The following is a 12,322-nucleotide window of genomic DNA, read 5'->3' as shown; positions in this document are numbered from 1 at the left end:
AGGAATAGGGTTACACAGCTATGGCTGGTTGATTTAGTAGAAATAAAAAAAAAACTACATCTTTTTATTTATGTACTCGAATTACGAGTAGACAGTTTATTTAATTTGACTTAGGAGGATACAATCGTTCTTATGGAACGGTGGAGAGCAATCGGCATTACTGCAGGTCTTCCTTAGGAAGGAAGAAGAATCGGTATTATTGCCGGTAATAGAATATTACTGGGGGAGAATCGGGAACCCAGCAAAAAACAAATCCGAATTTTTCGCAGAACTAAAGTTTTATCATTTCAGTCCAAAAAGGAAAAATTAAATTAGAAAACGAATGAGCTCCTCTGACTTTGGCGAGATAATGGTAAAAAGTAAAAATATATATATATATATATTTACTTTTTACTTTTTCAAGGAGTAGGATAAGTTATAAAATCAGCGAAAATAGTAAGCCAAGATTACCAAATTCTCTCCTTCCTTCTATTTATGCTTTGATTTATTTATTTTGAATATGATAAATCAAGGTGAAAAAAGATAACATATATATATAATATTGAATGTCGTGCATAACTAGGGAACTCACTGTTTAACAAGTTTGTTCCTGAATCACTCATTATTAAAGATGCGCATATTCTTTATATCTCCTCATTCTTCACAATCAATATATTCGAACAGAGGGAAGGGGCAAATGAAGGGCTCCAAAAAAGTATGACTTTATTATTGCAATTTTTATTTATATAATTCCATGAATCATCCATAAGATGGAGATTCACTTTTATGCGCCTAAAAATTCATTTCGACCAATTGAACTTTCTCAAATTATTTCTTCTTAAGAACCAGAAATATCTGTGCTAAAACGACAGATGCTAAGAATAATAAAAGACCTTGAACACGTAAAGGATCTTGAAGTACTATTTCTGCATTTTCCTGACCAAATCCACCCACATTAGGGTTATTCGTTAACGACTGATCCGCCTTGATGAATTCGCCTTCTAAAACAAGAAGTTCCGGTCCCGGAGGTACAAAGTCAACCACTTGTCGACCGTCTGATGGATTATCAATAGTTATTTGATATCCACCCTTTTCTTTACGCGCAATTTTACTTACTTTACCCGTTGCTGAAGCGTTATAGACTGTATTGTTGCTTTTGCTCCCATCGGGATAAATTTGTCCTCTTCCTCTATTACCACCTACATATATGGGATATTTCAGGAAGTGAGCTGCTTTATTAGTAGCGGGATTTGGTGAAAGGATAGGAAATACAATTTCACTATATTTTTGACCAGGAACAGGACCTATTATTAGAATATTTTTTTGATTGGGACGATAGTTTTGAAAATAAAGATCACCTATTTTTTCCTTAATCTCAGGATAAATACGATCCGGAGGAGCTAATTCGAAACCTTCGGGTAAAATAAGAACAACTCCTACATTTAAAGTCCCTTTCTTACCATTAGCAAGAACTTGTTTTATTTGCTTATCATAGGGTATTTTAACAACTGCTTCAAAAACGGTATCAGGAAGCACGGACTGTGGAACTTCAATCTCCACAGGTTTTTTAGCCAAATGACAATTGGCACATACAATACGCCCAGTTGCTTCTCGAGGATTCTCATAAGCTTGCTGTGCAAAAATGGGATATGCATTTGCAATAGATGTGTGAGTCATTATATCTATCATTATTAAGACGGAAATTGATTGAGTTATCCACTTTTTCACCCAATCATCATAAGTTTTTCTATTTTGCATAGTTCAATTTTTTGTTACAATTCTTTTATTTTAAATAAAATGGTGGTAGGTAACTATCATAGTTACCTGCCTGCAATTTTGCTACTATATTAAACCTAAAGCTAAAAAATAAGAAGTATCGCCCTAAAAAAAGTAAAAAAGAGGGGGGGGGTCAAATGGGGGAGAAACCGTTGGTTATTCATTCATCGAGTGATAAATTACTACAAGTGAAGGAGATATACGATTTAAACGACGGAAGATCCAATATTTGAAAATTGTGTCTAAGATGACTGGAAAAGTTGAAACAAGACCAGATATTATTCGTTCGTTATGAGCAAATCCATAATTTTCGAAGATCCAATTGATCATCAGTTCCCAACCATGGGGCGAATGAAACCCAATACATAGATCGGTTACTAAAAGAATAGAAAAAGCTTTCATTGTATCGCTTAGGCTGTAGAAGACTTCTTGGATCCAAGAATTTAGAATGCCAAGTTTCTTCTTACCCAGAATGAGACAAACACTTAGAAGAACCAAACCTATTAGATTTGCTAATAAATGTGAGATGATGTGGATACAATCTTGATTATATATTTTGACCAATTGGATCATCTTTTTCTGCATCTCTACACGAATATCTTGTGAAGGCGTTTCTGAATAATCTTTGACCATTATTTCTAACAAGAATAGTTCTTCTATTTTTTCAAATTTTCTTATAGCGTTTTCTTCTTGTAAATAATCAAGATTTTTTTTTGATTGACCAGTATTCCACCAATTTGTAACCCAAGATTCTAAACTGTTCTGTAATGAAATTGAAATTGCCCAAGGCAATACTATTAAACATGTAAGATATTGTAGAGAAGCGAATGTTTTATATTTGGCGACTTCCAATTCGTGAATCGCTAACGAGCTCGATTGACTCGTTAGCTCTGTCCAAAATCTGAACAAAGTACGAATTATAGAACGAGGTATGAGATCCATAGAATGATCTTTTGTGTAATTCTTCGACCTTGAAAGAAAATATCTTTCGGATGAAAGATGGTTTGTTCTGACTGAGAAGTAGAGTAAAAAAAGGAAGGATCAATCCTTGAAAATTGCTTGGATTCGGACTCATTTTCTATTTATTGTTTTCTTATTTAACTCTTGACCCAAAGAGTCGCTTCAATTTGAGTGGCAAATAAATGAAAATTGAAGTTCAATTCTGGACTCTTTGGTACATAGAGGAGATGATAATATTTCGGGCGCATATGTGAAAAAAGGTGTAAAAAACAATAGTCATCTACTTCATTGTATTCTTTTAAGATATTATACCCGTGTTTTCTAATAGATAAAGAATGATATGGAGTGTTTGCGAACTGCCAAAGAATATCGGTATGGTTCCATAAGTAACATTTCGTGTTGGTGGAAATATACTGGCTATATGGTCTTTCCCCCCAGACAAATGTTATGTCAAAACTTTTTCTGGTATCTACTGATACGAGATCTATCAATTTGTATATTAAGAAGACTTTCCCCCCTCATTTCAAAATCCTTCAATGGATACGCGCAAAAAACAGGCTAATTCGGCAGCTTTCTGTTCCATTTCACGCAGGGTCAAATTTTCTTCAGTACGAGTTAAGGGGATGTCTTGTTGGCCCTTTATTTCCATATAAAGAACACGACGAGGAAAAAGACCTTCTTGAACTTCCATTTTGATTGCCTGAATATCCTTCATACGAAATTGAAGGAAAATACGACGATTTCTTCCGGGAAATCCCCAGCGAAAAAGGCATACAACTTCTTCTTTTTCATCAAACTTATTATAGCCACTACCCACATTGCACAAAATAGTGCACCACAAATAAGAGCTAATGAACAGACCTGCAATCCCATAAAAACACATCACAATTCCTTGTGGCACAAAAAGTATTTGCTGAGATGACAATAAGGGTATCAGGTTCCTACCAAGATAACTTGAAATTCCGACCACAAAAAATCCTAGTGAACCCAAAAAGAGGAGACAAGCAAAAAAAAAATTGCTTATTTTTCGAGACCCTGTTATGGGTTCTATCCAGAGCCATTTGGATCGACGATTCATAACAAATTGCGTCCTATTTAATTTGAGGGATTGAACAAATTTTGACTCCCACCCCGAAGTCATTCTCATAAATCGGCTATATTAATAAACTAGCCATATACATATAAGCATTTAAAAAAAAAAAAAGGAACATATATATATTCTTCTTCTTTTTCCATGTTATTTTTTTGTCTTCTCTTTTTTAACATGGAAATTTTGTCCTTAACTTATTGACTATCAAAATAATACTTCATTGTATCAGTCAAATAAAAATACGAATCTCTCTATTCAAATGTATATAAACATATTTTGAAGTAGAAGTAAGAAAGACTTATTCTTTCACACACGGGTCTGTATGAATATGTCTCATACATATGATACCATATACATTTACATTTTTTGTTATTTATCATATATGAATAGATCTAAATAAAGAAAAATATCTATTTAGATCTATTTAAACAAGGTTTTATCTCATATTATAAAAAATATATCTATGTGATATATTGATCAGATTCATAAAATTTCGTCATTTTGAGTATAGAAAAAAAGAAAAAGTATTGTAATTGCTGGAAAAAACAAGCCCACCAAAGGGACTAAAAAAGAGGGTAAGCTGTCGATTATCATATCAAAGTTGATTATCATATCAAAAGTATATTAAATAGTCTTTTTTTTTCTATTACAAAGATAGATTATAAGATCAAATGAGTGATAGGACCAAATAAGCGGACGTGCCTTTCTTCGTAAAATACCTAATTCATTGGGTGTTTTGTAAAGTAATTAATTACTTTACTTTGTTTGATACAAAACAAATGGGACCAATTACCACATTGTATATTGATACATATAAATGATAAAATATATCCGCTTCTCAATTCTATTTTTTGAAACTGTTCTATTAATAGATAGATGTTCACCTTTGAGATAAAGGTATAATTCCATAGCATAATCTGTCTCTAATGCGAGAAAGTTACATAGTGTCTACTTTTTCTGATAAAGGGGTATTTTCATGGGTTTGCCTTGGTATTGTGTCCATACCGTCGTGTTGAATGATCCTGGCCGGTTAATCGCTGTGCATATAATGCATACAGCTCTAGTTTCTGGATGGGCCGGTTCGATGGCTCTTTACGAATTAGCAGTTTTCGATCCATCCGATCCTATTCTTGATCCAATGTGGAGACAAGGTATGTTCGTTATACCTTTTATGACTCGTTTAGGAATAAAGGATTCATGGGGTGGATGGAGTATAACCGGAGAAACCGGATCTAATCTAGGTATTTGGAGTTATGAAGGTGTGGCCGGGGCACATATTGTGTTTTCTGGCTTGTGCTTTTTAGCAGCTATCTGGCATTGGGTATATTGGGATCTAGACGTATTCTGTGATTCCCGTACAGGAAAACCTTCTTTAGATTTGCCTAAGATTTTTGGAATTCATTTATTCCTCTCAGGAGCAGCTTGTTTCGGATTCGGAGCGTTTCATGTAACGGGTTTGTATGGCCCTGGAATATGGGTGTCTGATCCTTATGGACTAACTGGAAAAATACAGCCTGTAAATCCGGCATGGGGAGCTGAAGGTTTTGATCCTTTTGTTCCGGGAGGAATAGCTTCTCATCATATTGCAGCAGGTATATTGGGTATATTAGCAGGTCTATTCCATCTCAGTGTTCGTCCTCCCCAACGTTTATACAAAGGATTACGTATGGGGAATATTGAAACTGTCCTCTCCAGTAGTATTGCTGCTGTGTTTTTTGCAGCTTTCATTGTGGCCGGAACAATGTGGTATGGTTCCGCAACCACTCCGATCGAATTATTTGGTCCTACTCGTTACCAGTGGGATCAGGGATACTTCCAACAAGAAATAGATCGACGAGTTCGTGCCGATCTGGCTGAAAATCTGAGTCTATCAGAAGCTTGGTCAAAAATTCCCGAAAAACTTGCTTTTTATGATTACATTGGGAATAATCCAACTAAAGGGGGGTTATTCAGGGCGGGTGCAATGGACAATGGAGATGGAATTGCTGTTGGTTGGTTAGGACACCCTATTTTCAAAGATAAAAATGGACATGAGCTTTTTGTACGTCGTATGCCTACCTTTTTCGAAACATTTCCAGTCGTTCTAGTAGATGAAGAAGGAATTGTGAAAGCCGATGTTCCTTTTAGGAGAGCAGAATCAAAATATAGTGTTGAACAAGTAGGTGTAACTGTTGAGTTCTATGGTGGTGAACTTGATGGAGTTAGTTTTGGTGATCCTGCTATAGTCAAAAAATATGCTAGACGCGCACAATTAGGTGAAATTTTTGAGTTAGATCGTGCTACTTTGAAATCGGATGGTGTTTTTCGGAGTAGCCCAAGGGGTTGGTTTACTTTTGGGCATGCTACATTTGCTCTTCTTTTCTTTTTTGGACATATTTGGCATGGTGCTAGAACTCTATTCAGAGATGTTTTTGCCGGTATTGATCCGGATTTGGATGCTCAAGTAGAATTTGGGGCATTCCAAAAACTGGGAGATCCAACTACTAAAAGACAAGTGGTATAATATGGTATTGCTCCATTCGTTAATGCAATAGTGAGAAATGGCATCTCAAGAATCAAAATCTTTTGATTCCACTTTTTTTATGGAAAATGTTGTAATTAGTACGAAAGCTATCTCTATTAATTATAAACTACGATCGAATCTATGGAAGCATTGGTTTATACATTCCTTTTGGTTTCGACCTTAGGGATAATTTTTTTCGCTATTTTCTTCCGAGAACCCCCCAAAGTTCCGGATAGAGGGGGGAAATAATTTTCTATTTTTCTAATCCTCCTTCTTACTTATAATAAAAAAAGAGAAAATGACCTTCCCGATCGGGAAGGTCATTTTTTTTTCAACTAGTCCTCGTGCTCTTCAAAAGGATCTCGAAGTTGTTCAGAAGGTTGCCCAAAGGCGGTGTATAGGGCATAACCAGTAAAGCTAACAAGTAAACAAGATATGGAGATAGCGACTAAGGTTGCAGTTTCCATTGGTAGGTAATCCTATGTATGTATATATACATAATAGTATACAAAGTTAATTAGATCTCAACCAATACTATTGTTTTTATGGCTACACAGACCATTGATGATACTTCCAAAACCGGACCAATACGAACTACTGTAGGAGATTATTTAAAACCACTTAATACAGAATCTGGTAAAGTTGCTCCCGGATGGGGAACTACTCCTTTTATGGGCATTGCAATGGCCCTATTTGCAGTATTCTTATGTATTATCTTGGAGATTTATAATTCTTCCATTTTATTAGACGGAATTCCAGTTAGTTGGGTCTAGAAAAACTAGAGGATCCACCCGGATCCCAAGTTCATCCAAAAGAAAAAGAACTAAGGAAGGCAGAATTTTGAATAGCTTTCATTTTTAGGTTATTACGTTCTGGTAGTTTGATCGTGTAATTACTTTTATCTAAGGATTTTTGGAATTATGGGTGTGCGACTTGTTAAAATTGATCTCTATTCTAGTACAGAAAACCGATCTGTTGTCTTTATAAAATAAAGATGGTCCTCCTATCTCGTTAGATATTGCTCTAATAGTTAATATCCGGAGCACGAGGTATATAATATATTCAAGAAAATCTGAACTATGGTTTATGCCTGTTTTTAAGACCTTGTGACCAAGCTTCTCATCAATAATTTGAAAGAACTATACTAATGCTGACTAAAGAATGAGATAGTATTCCAGTTTTTATTTTTATTAGTTAGTATATTTCATTAAGTGAGTAACAATGAAATGGGAAGGTTATAACCCATAAAACCTTCTGAGTATTCAAAAAATCATCGGGGTGAAATGAAAATCTGAGGTTTAGATTTATTCATCTATTGAGATCTCGACAAGATAATTCCTATTGATCGTCCATACTAGTTGTTCTCTAGGTGATTTATACCACGAATAGGATAAAAGATCGTTCAAAAGGCCTATAGCGATTTATTTTGCATAAGAATGAGCCAACTTGAAATTTGAGCATTATCACTATGAAGTTTTTTTCCTTCTTATTGTAGGAAAGGATGGATTATTCTCAATCCTCTTCCTTCATACAAAGAAATGAAATTTTGTATTTTACAAACAATGTACTTTCTTCAAAAAAGTATTTAGGTGGTTCTTGTTTAAGCCGTATGAAAGGAAATTTTCATATACGGTTTTCAGAGGGGGAATTTGAGTTTACCTATCTCAATAAAGTATACGATTGGTTCGAAGAGCGTCTCGAGATTCAGGCGATTGCGGATGATATCACTAGTAAATATGTTCCTCCCCATGTGAATATATTTTATTGCCTAGGGGGAATCACACTGACTTCTTTTTTGGTACAAGTAGCTACCGGTTTTGCTATGACTTTTTACTATCGTCCCACCGTTCTAGAAGCTTTTGCCTCTATTCAATACATAATGACTGAAGTTAACTTCGGTTGGCTAATCCGATCGGTCCATCGATGGTCGGCAAGTATGATGGTTTTAATGATGATCTTACATGTATTTCGCGTTTATTTAACAGGTGGGTTCAAAAAACCTCGCGAATTAACTTGGGTTACGAGTGTAATTCTAGCCGTATTAACCGTATCTTTCGGTGTAACCGGTTATTCTTTGCCCTGGGATCAAATTGGTTATTGGGCGGTCAAAATAGTGACCGGTGTGCCTGAGGCCATTCCGTTAATAGGAACTCCTTTGGTAGAGTTATTACGCGGGAGTGCTAGTGTGGGTCAATCTACCTTGACCCGTTTTTATAGTTTACACACTTTCATATTACCCCTTCTTACTGCTGTATTTATGTTAATGCACTTTCTAATGATCTGCAAGCAAGGTATTTCAGGTCCTTTATAAAAAGGAAATATACATTTTGAATCAGTATTCAAAGCCTATTATTATTACGATATATCATTGCTGCGAAAAGCATGTTTCTCGGATTTCTCCTTTCAATTATTAAGTATTCTTTATTTAATAACAAAGAATTGAAGTAGATACTCATCTCAGACGGAGAAAATGGATTATGGGAGTGTGTGACTTGAACTAGTGGTTAGGCCGTGCAGATCAATTTTAGGATCTGCCATATAAAGATTCAGATCGAAATGTGTCTCTGTCCCAATTTTCTTTCCAAAAATAGGAAGTTTAGAACCTGGGTAAAAGGCAAACACTTTGTTGTCTTCCAAGAGAGTTATTTCTATGATCGAATCCGAATTAGGCTCCGTGAGATCCAGGTAATAGTAATAGCATTACTAAGTAAAATTTATTACTTAAATTATCCTTTCCTTTTCATAGTATGAAAATGCATGCATTTCCCTTGCATTTCAATAGGGTAAACTATCGGAGTAAAAGAAGGGGTCTAAAGAAGGAAAAAGGCCAGATCAGTAACAAGTCAATACCTTGTATGCAAAAAATTGTGAGGGTTGAGATAAACACAGATTACAAGGAATAAGATGATCCAAAAGGCATATTGATTGTGAGCTTACTTGGATACTGAGCATACGAAAAAAGAAAATGATGAATTAACTACAGATCTTCTTAGTTCTTAGTTATACTTATTCTAACGATACGTCGTTCATCATTTTTATTTCAACTAGTGCTCAAGCCGGATGATCAAAATTGACATGTCCGGTTCTTTCGGGGGATAGATTCATTCATAAAAATCTACTTATCCCAATAACAAAGAAACCTGACTTAAATGATCCTGTATTAAGGGCTAAATTAGCTAAAGGCATGGGACATAATTATTATGGCGAGCCCGCTTGGCCTAATGATCTCTTATATATTTTTCCAGTAGTTATTTTTGGTACTATTGCATGTACCGTAGGTTTAGCAGTTCTAGAACCATCAATGATTGGTGAACCGGCAAATCCATTTGCAACTCCTTTGGAAATATTACCCGAATGGTATTTTTTCCCCGTATTTCAAATACTTCGTACAGTACCTAATAAATTATTAGGTGTCCTTTTAATGGCTTCAGTACCTGCAGGACTATTGACAGTCCCTTTCTTGGAGAATGTGAATCAATTTCAAAATCCATTTCGTCGTCCAGTAGCTACAACAGTATTCTTATTCGGTACCGCAGTAGCTCTTTGGTTAGGTATTGGGGCAACGTTACCTATCGATGAATCTTTAACTCTAGGTCTTTTCCAATTTGATCTAATTTAGAATATCTTAATATAGGAGAGGAGGGAAATCTTTTGTTTATATATCTAGGGAGTCGTTGCTTTAAGATAAAGGGTCTCTCCCTAGATATATTTTTTATCAAATATTTTCTAATATTGTTACAGAATGGTCAAAGATTTATTCCAGAAGAACTTAGAAGAAGGGAATGAATGGGGAGATTGAATAGAACTCTTAGAAATCTAAATCGGATTCCCCGGTGAATCAATTTGAATATTTCGTATAAATTCCAAGATTTCTTTGACAGATTTTTCCCCAAGATGTTTTATTTTCATTAAATCTTCTCGACTGTAATTCAAAAGGTCCGATACTGTATTTATATTTGCCTTTTTGAGGCAATTATATATCCTAGTAGAGAAGTTTAATTGGTCAATATACATTTGATCAAAAGCTATTCTCTTCGTATCAGTCGATATATGCAAAATAGGTAAGGAAGGAGTAATATCGTCGCTTAGACTGTTTGTTCCATCGCTGTTCTCTTCCTTTGCATTTAGAAAGGGAAGGAAAAAGTCAATCAAATTCCGAGAAGCTTCGTAAAGTGCTTCTTTAGGAGCTAATCCTCCATTCGTCCATATTTCAAGAAATAGAATTTCTTGTGTCTCATTTTCGCTCCAATAGGAGTGAATACTGTAATTTACATTTTGAACAGGGGCAAAGGCAGCATCTATAGGAAAGACAAAGGCAGCATCTATAGCAAAAATTTCATCCTTAGGATTGTAATTATTTGGATTTTGAATAATATATCTGCGACCTTTTTCAATTTGTAATGATATATCTAAGGTAATTGATTTGTTTATGTTAGCTATATGTTGTGTAGTATCGATTATTCTCACAGAAGGTGGTAACATGATATCTTGAGCGGTTACTTTTTTTGGTCCGACAACATGGATAGTGGATAGATCCTTCTCGAATTCCGTACGCATCACTTCGAAGTACAATTTCTTTCAGATTCATCAAAATTTCATGTATTGATTCTTCAATACCTATTATTGAAGAATAGGTATTTCTTTCCAGGAGGTTCTGGTGGTAATGATAATGACAAACTCCTCTTCCGCTTCTTTGTTCACAGTGAGTTTTTGTTTATCTTCAACCAACTTCTTCATAACACCATGTCTGATTCCCATTTTCTTCTCCTTCCAGTGAAGGACTTCGTTTGTTGTTTTTTTTAACCTATATCTGCCATTACGTTGTCTTCAGGTTTGGGTTTCTTTACATTGTAGCGGCGAACACTTGGATCCAACAATATCAGCAATAAACAACAATAGTTAATTATTCTCATCTGTCATGAGGCTCTTGAGTCAAAACTATACGTATGTTTGTGTGGTTGTTTGTTATTTAGACAGAGTTAAATATTAGTTTACATTCTTTGTACTCAATTATTTACTGCAGTATGATTTTATTGTCCTATAAAATAGGTTCAAGGCTGCAAAAATACTGTGTTTTATTGCCCTATAGAACCAGTTCAAGGCTGCCCTTCTATATATATCTATATTATAATATTAATCTCATAATTAAGCATTCCTAAAGGAGTATTGTAATAAGACTTACGTTTTGTCATAATAGGAATATCGGATGTATATTTTATTACATTCGTGTACATATGTGTTCATTATACATGACAGTTTATTATATTAGTGGCCTAGTCTTAATTCATTTACTACATCCTATGAGTGGATAGGTTGGTGTGTGTAAACCCATCTTAAGTGATGGTGAGCGAAAGATAGATGGGTAGGGACGTAGTCCTAGGCCTTGAGGAAGCCTATTTGTAGTTGGTGTCAGCGTCCTATGACAGCAAATCCCCTTTTCTGCATTAGGATTAAGAAATAAGCTAAGATAGAACTTAATGTAATGAATGTTGAATGTGTTATGAATACTAATTCGTGTCCTAATTTAAGAATATGAATTGAAGCATAATAATGTTAGTAATATGTGTAAATTCATTGGGAAACAGACAGCTTTCAATTTGCTGCAGTCTATTTTCTGTTTTGACTTCTGTTGAATTTGTCTGCATTTCAAATTCAAACTCCAATGTTTTCAATTTTCTGCATTCTCATAGCTGCTTCTGCTTCATTTGAATTTGTCTGCATTCTAATATCCATCGAATCATTATGCTTCAAGATTTTAAACTTGAAATTACAGAGCAGCATTATAAATTGAATCATTACATGTATGATACTCACCAACCCAAACCAAGTATAACAGACTCCCTGATGGACTGCAATGTAGGTTTTGCTTGTAAGAACCCTTATACCATTGGATTAACTCGTTCTTCTGACATCATATCATGCTGTCCTTTGACAATACCTTGAATTACTGTTTCATATTGTTGACATTGATTTGATACTTTTACCTTGAAGAACTGGCAATTCCAAAAAATCTA

General features: G+C 34.9%; 3 protein-coding genes and 1 pseudogene across 3 annotated transcripts; 1 reads left to right on the top strand and 3 right to left on the bottom strand.

The window, feature by feature from the left end:
• Positions 1–807: 807 nt before the first annotated feature.
• On the bottom strand, positions 808–1,737 carry LOC131070954 (cytochrome f-like). The gene has a single exon (XM_058006657.1). The coding sequence runs from the start codon at positions 1,735–1,737 to the stop codon at positions 808–810; it is 930 nt and encodes a 309-aa protein (XP_057862640.1).
• Positions 1,738–2,961: 1,224 nt separating this feature from the next.
• Positions 2,962–3,908, bottom strand: LOC131070953 (photosystem I assembly protein Ycf4-like). The gene has a single exon (XM_058006656.2). The coding sequence runs from the start codon at positions 3,860–3,862 to the stop codon at positions 3,239–3,241; it is 624 nt and encodes a 207-aa protein (XP_057862639.1). The 5' UTR covers positions 3,863–3,908; the 3' UTR covers positions 2,962–3,238.
• An 870-nt stretch (positions 3,909–4,778) lies between these two features.
• On the top strand, positions 4,779–10,040 carry LOC131070965 (photosystem II CP47 reaction center protein-like). Its single transcript, XM_058006677.2, has 4 exons — positions 4,779–6,302; positions 6,830–7,075; positions 7,963–8,599; positions 9,407–10,040. The coding sequence occupies exons 1-4, from the start codon at positions 4,782–4,784 to the stop codon at positions 9,925–9,927; spliced, it is 2,925 nt and encodes a 974-aa protein (XP_057862660.1). The 5' UTR covers positions 4,779–4,781; the 3' UTR covers positions 9,928–10,040.
• A 21-nt stretch (positions 10,041–10,061) lies between these two features.
• On the bottom strand, positions 10,062–12,041 carry LOC131070949 (DNA-directed RNA polymerase subunit alpha-like; annotated as a pseudogene).
• Between the last annotated feature and the right edge of the window lie 281 nt (positions 12,042–12,322).

The sequence above is a fragment of the Cryptomeria japonica genome, chromosome 4 (assembly GCF_030272615.1).
Source record: "Cryptomeria japonica chromosome 4, Sugi_1.0, whole genome shotgun sequence".
Classification (NCBI taxonomy): Eukaryota; Viridiplantae; Streptophyta; class Pinopsida; order Cupressales; family Cupressaceae; genus Cryptomeria; species Cryptomeria japonica.
Note: the sequence above shows the minus strand (reverse complement) of the source record. Positions and strands in the feature narration are given on the sequence as shown.